At 45.7% G+C, this 6,864-nt stretch overlaps 3 protein-coding genes across 3 annotated transcripts; all 3 read right to left on the bottom strand.

The window, feature by feature from the left end:
- Positions 1 to 2,991: 2,991 nt before the first annotated feature.
- LOC132559310 (uncharacterized protein K02A2.6-like) lies at positions 2,992 to 3,930 on the bottom strand. The gene has a single exon (XM_060223918.1). It carries the CDS (start codon positions 3,928 to 3,930, stop codon positions 2,992 to 2,994), a length of 939 nt encoding a protein of 312 aa, XP_060079901.1.
- Positions 3,931 to 3,935: 5 nt separating this feature from the next.
- LOC132559309 (uncharacterized protein K02A2.6-like) lies at positions 3,936 to 4,869 on the bottom strand. The gene is made up of 2 exons (XM_060223917.1): positions 4,631 to 4,869; positions 3,936 to 4,521 (listed from the first exon to the last, which is right to left on the bottom strand). Exons 1-2 carry the CDS (start codon positions 4,867 to 4,869, stop codon positions 3,936 to 3,938), a joined length of 825 nt encoding a protein of 274 aa, XP_060079900.1.
- Positions 4,870 to 4,896: 27 nt separating this feature from the next.
- On the bottom strand, positions 4,897 to 6,588 carry LOC132559308 (uncharacterized protein K02A2.6-like). Its single transcript, XM_060223916.1, has one exon. The coding sequence runs from the start codon at positions 6,586 to 6,588 to the stop codon at positions 4,897 to 4,899; it is 1,692 nt and encodes a 563-aa protein (XP_060079899.1).
- Between the last annotated feature and the right edge of the window lie 276 nt (positions 6,589 to 6,864).

The following is a 6,864-nucleotide window of genomic DNA, read 5'->3' as shown; positions in this document are numbered from 1 at the left end:
CAATTTTCAGAATAAGCGGACATTTTGGATATGTTTGTGTGCACGTGTTGGTATTTTCTTGTTGTCTTTATATTCTTACTCCGACTATTCAACAAGACTAATGGTCGTAATTCGGACCCTCCCATAAGTCGTCTATCCAAGGCCTCCACTCATACTGTCGTCTATCCATGGCCTTACCTCATACTGTTGTCTATCCAAGGCCTCCACTCATACTGTTGTCTATCCCAGGCCTCCACTCATACTGTTGTCTATCACAGGCCTCCACTCATACTGTTGTCTATCCAGGCCTCCACTCATACTGTTGTCTATCCAAGTCCACTCATACTGTCGTCTATCCATGGCCTCCACTCATACTGTCGTCTATCCATGGCCTCCACTCATACTGTTGTCTATCCAAGGCCTCCACTCATACTGTTGTCTATCCCAGGCCTCCACTCATACTGTTGTCTATCACAGGCCTCCACTCATACTGTTGTCTATTCCAGGCCTCCACTCATACTGTTGTCTATCCAAGGCCTCCACTCATACTGTCGTCTATCCAAGGCCTCCACTCATACTGTTGTCTATCCAAGGCCTCCACTCATACTGTTGTCTATCCCAGGCCTCCACTCATAAATCGTCTATCCACTCATACTGTCGTCTATCCATGGCCTCCACTTATACGTCGTCTATCCAAGTCCTCCACTCATACTGTTGTCTATCCCAGGCCTCCACTCATACTGTTGTCTATCCAAGGCCTCCATTCATACTGTTGTCTATCCAAGGCCTCCACTCATACTGTCGTCTATCCCAGGCCTCCACTCATACTGTCGTCTATCTAAGGCCTCCACTCATACTGTTGTCTATCCATTGCCTCCACTCATACGTTGTCTATCCAACTCCTCCACTCATACTGTCGTCTATCCATGGCCTCCACTCATACTGTTGTCTATCCAAGTCCTCCACTCATACTGTTGTCTATCCAAGGCCTCCACTCATACTGTCGTCTATCCACTCATACTGTCGTCTATCCATGGCCTCCACTCATACTGTCGTCTATCCAAGTCCTCCACTCATACTGTTGTCTATCCAAGTCCTCCACTCATACTGTCGTCTATCCACCTCCACTCATACTGTCGTCTATCCAAGTCCTCCACTCATACTGTCGTCTATCCATGGCCTCCACTCATACTGTCGTCTATCCCAGGCCTCCACTCATACTGTCGTCTATCCCAGGCCTCCACTCATACTGTTGTCTATCCCAGGCCTCCACTCATACTGTTGTCTATCCCAGGCCTCCACTCATACTGTTGTCTATCCATGGCCTCCACTCAAAAGTCGTCTATCCAAAGCCTCCACTCATAAGTCTTCTCTCCAAGGTTTCAACTCATCATTCGGCTATAGAAGGCCTTGATTAATTAAGTCAAATATCCAAGAACTCGATTTATTTAGTCAAATATCCAAAGCCTTGACTGATAAGTCGTCTGCCTAAGGCTAGTCTACATTTTGACAAATACTGGAACAATGTCAAAGAACAATTACCATCAATGACTGTGTCTGCAATTGAGGTTAAACAAATTCAATGTCTCAATTGTATTTTTTGCCAATTGAGATATCATTTGTAGTATACCAAATTGTCTTGAGTCTTGAGCTATTGCGAGAGTGTTACCGTTCAGTCGATATTACTTATACAAACAATGTTGAAACAATAATTCTCAAATAACTTATTAAATTACACGTATACGTCATACTCTCACTTTAGTATAATTTAAATGCAATTCCATATTTTTGATATAGTAATTAATTGTTTAAACTGATAAAATTTGTCGATGGATTTGACAACCCTGGCAGTAATAGGCTACCAAAGGGATTTGTGTTACTTTCATAAAGCCAGAAGGCATGAAATGCACGCTCTTTAAGGCGATAAACTGTACATCGATGGTATCCTTTACATCCCATTTCACCATCAGCCTCCTAGTCTCCATCCCAATGATCCAGGTCATACTTCCAGCTCTCACGGAGGACGTTGATGGCACTCATCAACCAATGGATAGCGAATATCCGCGCCCTCTTGCGGTTAAAATAATTTCTGTGATGCTCGTCACGTGCCAGACGCCCATTTTAGGGAGACGCAGCAAGAGGGCAATCCCGTGACTGTGATAACCCATCATGGTCAAAAGACACTTTCAAGTTTACTTTTCTTTAGTGTTTGCTGTTTTAAGTCTGAAATACTTGTACCCGAGTTTGAAAACTTAATATTAGCACGTGTTGCACTTGCTTTGGTTGAGAGTAAGACTGACAATCTGGATAATTTACAATTACCGTCTGACTATGAAGGTCATGCTAAACGTAGAACGTAAACGTAAAAAAATCTGTTGTTGCAGTGATTATTTTTATCATTTTGAAAATTTAAAGCAATGTAAAGCGAAAGTTTATAACTACGGCAATAGATTGCTCGATTTTTATCAACAAAACATTAAACGTTAGTCGTTAAATGATTGTGGGGTCTGCTGAAACTCTGATTTTTTCGTCGTTTTACCGAAATACATCAAGGAATGTAGCAGAATTTTCGTGAGGGAAGTTACTCTTTTGAAGACTTAACCTGTCGTGAGTCGACAGAAGGGTCATCTCAAGGAATTAAGGAAACATTAACGATTTTAAGGCGATATGGCTGCTGTAATATCTTGTTTGCTACCCACGTGGAACAATCAACTCATAAGAAATGGCGTCCAGGTGATACAACTGCTTTTATTAACCTTCATGACAGAAGAGCTAACGTTCAGGGTTATACTAAATACCCTACAGTAACACGTACCGGATTGATCCATATATCACACTCCTCCCTCTTTTAAATGTCAAGTTCAATATTCAAATTACACAAAATCTCTGTTGATTATTGTTAACCAGTCTTTGGTCTTCTGAACTGAAAGAAACGATAATTCAACATTCACTGCAAATACTGTAATTAAAAGAGATCTCAATCACAAGCACTTATCACTGTCAATGATATGGCTAATAGCCAACAAACAAATTCAACTTTTGTGGGGGCTGACGGTTCCTAGGTGGATTACGACCAACGACCGGGCTAGTGCTCGACACAACGGGTGTCTGAATGTCACTCGTCGACGATTCCAGCTGAGGAGTTGGAATCGGTGCTACGACTGCTGAGGTGTCAGGTACAGAGGTGGGCACCTTAAGTGTTTCAGGTTCCTTAGACGGTATTGGAGAACGCGAGAACGTCTCTGGTAGTACCACGGGTGTATCCACTTGCGACTGGTTTGAACCCAAATTAGACACCACGGATAAATCGTCAAATAACGGTTCCTCCCCTGACGATAAGATATGATCAACATGGGTGTAGCGAATGTTTGGTCCTATCCGTACGAGATAAGTAAGAGGACCTAGCTGTCTCACTATCGTACCCGGCATCCACTTTTCCTGACCACCCCTGAAATTCCTCACCCGCACTGTCTGTTTCGGTGAGAATGTTCGAACCCGAACTCGCCCTTTGTCATGTTGTCGTTTTTGCTCAGCTTGCTTCCGTTGAACGCGACTTCCAGTGTCAGGTTTCAACAACGAGAGAGGTGTGCGTAGCTGACGCTGAAGAAATAATTCAGCTGGCGATACACCAGTAACAGTCTGTGGAGTAGATCGATACTTCAGTAAGAAGTTACTGAGCCTATGCTGAATTGTACATTGTTCATCACCATCAAAAACCTGCTTTTGAAGCGTTTGTTTCAAGATCTGGACTGAGCGTTCCGCTGCTCCATTTGAAGCTGGGTGATAGGGCGTTACTAGAGTATGCCTGACCCCGTTCCGTTTCATGAACTGTTCGAACTCAGTTGAGGTAAACTGGGGGCCATTATCAGAGACAACCTCTTCAGGTAGGCCATAAGAACTGAAGAGTGAACGCAGGACTTCGATAGTCCTCTCAGAAGTAGTGGTTGTCATACGAGTCACCTCAACCCACTGTGACTGTCCACAACCACAAGAAAGTATCTCTTGTCTTTCTCCGCAAAGTCTATGTGGACACGCTGCCAAACACGAGTAGGCCATGACCAGGAGTGAAGGGGTGCCACCGGGGGCATTTTCCTCGTAGCCTGACATGCATTACAGGCACTGACCACTGTTTCGATGTCTTTATCAAGGCCAGGCCACCACAGATAACTCCGGGCTAGAGATTTCATCCGGCTCATTCCAACATGCTGTTCATGTAGTTGGGCCAGAATACGCTCTCGAGAGGCTTGTGGGATGATTATATGCAAACCCCACAACACACAACCCTGCTCAGTAGACAGTTCATTCCTGCGCTGATGAAATGGTTGCAGGTCGCGATCTGACACATAATTAGGCCGACCTCGCAGTGTATAGTCAAGTACCTTCGACAGCACTACATCACGTCTCGTCCCCTTCGCAACGTCCTCAGATGTTACTGGTAAGTCATTCAACTGAGTGAAGTGGTAGACCTTCAATTCCTCCGACTTCCCGTCACTTTTGACAGGCAACCGCGAAAACGCGTCTGCATTGGCATGATGTTCGGCCCTCCGATACAATATCGTATTGATACGCGGACAATATAAGAGCCCATCGCTGCATCCTTGCGGCAGCTAAAGTCGGGACGCCGTTCTTGGGGCCAAAGATTGTAACTAACGGCTGGTGATCCGTCACCAGGGTGAACTGACGCCCATACAAATACTTGTGAAACTTCCGGACACCAAACACCAGACCCAACGCTTCCTTCTTCACCTGAGCGTAATTCTTTTCACTCGCCGATAGAGTTCGTGACGCGTATGCAATGGGACGCTCCTCTCCGTTGTCACAAATGTGGGAGATCACAGCTCCGACCCCATAAGCAAATGCATCGCACGCTAACCGTAGCGGCTTGTTCATGTCGTAATGAACCAACACGCGATCACTTCACAACTGGTCCTTACACGACCGAAACGCGCACTCGCACTGTAAGGTCCAGTTCCAGGATGTATCCTGTCGCAAAAGCTCGTGCAATGGCTGCAACTTGGTCGACAGATTCGGCATATACTGACAATAATAGTTCAAAAGTCCTAAAAATGATTTCAGTTCAGACACATTTGTCGGACTTGGCGCGTTCTTGATCGCTTCGATTTTCGCCTCAGTGGGATGGATTCCCTCGCGATCCACCATATGACCCATATACTTGACGGTGTCCTCCATGAACTTACACTTGTCCTCGCGTAGACGGACGTGGTGCTCCTCGAGTCTGCGCAACACTTCACCTAAGATTTTGATGTGTTCACTGTCGCTTGGTGCCGTAACCAGGATATCGTCGATACAACACATGGTATGCGGTACTCCCTGCAATATCTGATCCATGACTGACTGAAAGATAGCGGGGGCCGATGCAACACCCAACGGTAACCGATGATACTTGAATAATCCCAGGTGTGTGGTTATGGTTAAATATTTCCCTGAGGCCTCGTCTAATGTTAACTGCTGGTACGCCTTCGATAAATCCAACTTCGTAAACTTCTGACCACCGGCCAGCTGTGCAAACATGTCTTCCACATTCGGAAGTGGATACTGTTGTTCATCCAAGCACTTGTTTACAGTCACCTTGAAGTCGCCACAAAGGCGTATTGACTTATCGGCCTTTGGCACAATGACAACTGGAGTCGCCCAATCGCTTTGTTCGACTCGCGACACAATGCCTTCATTTTCAAGTCTATGAAGCTCCTTCTCTAAGGTTTCCTTCAGGGAAAAAGGCACCGCCCGGGCCTTACAGAAAATGGGCTGTACATCAGACCGAACCTTTACGTGAGCCTTGAATTTCTGTATCGTTCCCAGACCTTTCTGGAACAGCTTGTGATGCTTGACCAACAGTTCCTTGACCGACGTATCAATGCGCTGCGACTGCACTGACTGGGTCACAGTAAAGATAATTGGCCAATCGAGCTTGATGTGGCTTAGCCAGTTCCGACCCAACAACGATGGACGGTTGCCACATGCGACGCGCAACAACAAGTTATGGCTCTGATTTCCGTATGTCACCGGAACGGTTACCTCACCGCGTAATGGCACGTTCACGCCACCATAGTCTTTCAGCTTGACCGTGGGCTTTTGCAAGGACAATTGCGAGAGATGATCAGTATACACCTTCTCCGAGCAAATAGTGATTGCGGCTCCTGTGTCAATTTCCATCTGGACTGGACAACCGTTCAAATTGAGGTTCACCTTATAGCCCTTATCAACACTAGCGACATTATACAGGCCATATAAGAACTCATCATCCTTGAGTTCCTGCGCCTCCAGATACTTAGTCTTACTAATGTTAGTACCGCTTACAGGCCCTTTTGACCTTTTGGTTGGACATTTTTTTCCAATATGTCCCTCTTTCTGACACACATAACACTGCGCATGCAGAAACTTACAGTCTGCTGGTGTATGTTTTCCACCACAGCGAAAACACCTTTTACCTGAGTCACTGTTGGTTCCCTCTGCCTTGTCCGAGTGTGATCTTTCAGTACCCCAGTGCTTTGATTTCCGAGGCTTGTACCTCTGACCTTTGCTCACAACATTGACTGAACCAATGGCCGGCTGCGACATTACCTCAGTGTTCTTTGTCGCCATCTCCATGGCTAACGCGATTTCATTAGCCCTGGCTAGGTCCAAGTCTTTCTCGGTCAACAGTTTTTTTTGTATGACCTCACTCCGTAATCCGCACACTAGTCTGTCCCTCAAGGCCTGATTAAGGAAGTCCCCGAACTCAATACTTTGCCAACTTCTTTAGGCTGACTACATAATCAGAAACTGATTCCCCCTCCCTCTGTTTACGATTGTGAAATTTAAACCGTTCTCCTATCACGAGTGGTTTGGGGGAGTAATGTCTAGTTAGTGCTGCCTTCAACTCCT

The sequence above is a fragment of the Ylistrum balloti genome, unplaced genomic scaffold (genome assembly GCF_031769215.1).
Source record: "Ylistrum balloti isolate Yb309-2 unplaced genomic scaffold, AGI_CSIRO_Ybal_v1 Utg370890, whole genome shotgun sequence".
In the NCBI taxonomy this organism is placed as follows: domain Eukaryota; kingdom Metazoa; phylum Mollusca; class Bivalvia; order Pectinida; family Pectinidae; genus Ylistrum; species Ylistrum balloti.
This window is presented reverse-complemented; position numbering and strand designations above follow the sequence as displayed.

Bases quoted from the DNA above. Each gene is read 5' to 3' on its own strand.
- LOC132559308 (XM_060223916.1), bottom strand. From the start codon at position 6,588: ATGGAGATGGCGACAAAGAACACTGAGGTAATGTCGCAGCCGGCCATT.
- LOC132559310 (XM_060223918.1), bottom strand. From the start codon at position 3,930: ATGACAACCACTACTTCTGAGAGGACTATCGAAGTCCTGCGTTCACTC.
- LOC132559309 (XM_060223917.1), bottom strand. From the start codon at position 4,869: ATGAACAAGCCGCTACGGTTAGCGTGCGATGCATTTGCTTATGGGGTC. The intron at 4,522-4,630 runs GTTAGTTACAAT...ATTGTATCGGAG, and splicing joins CTGGTGACGGATCACCAGCC to GGCCGAACATCATGCCAATG.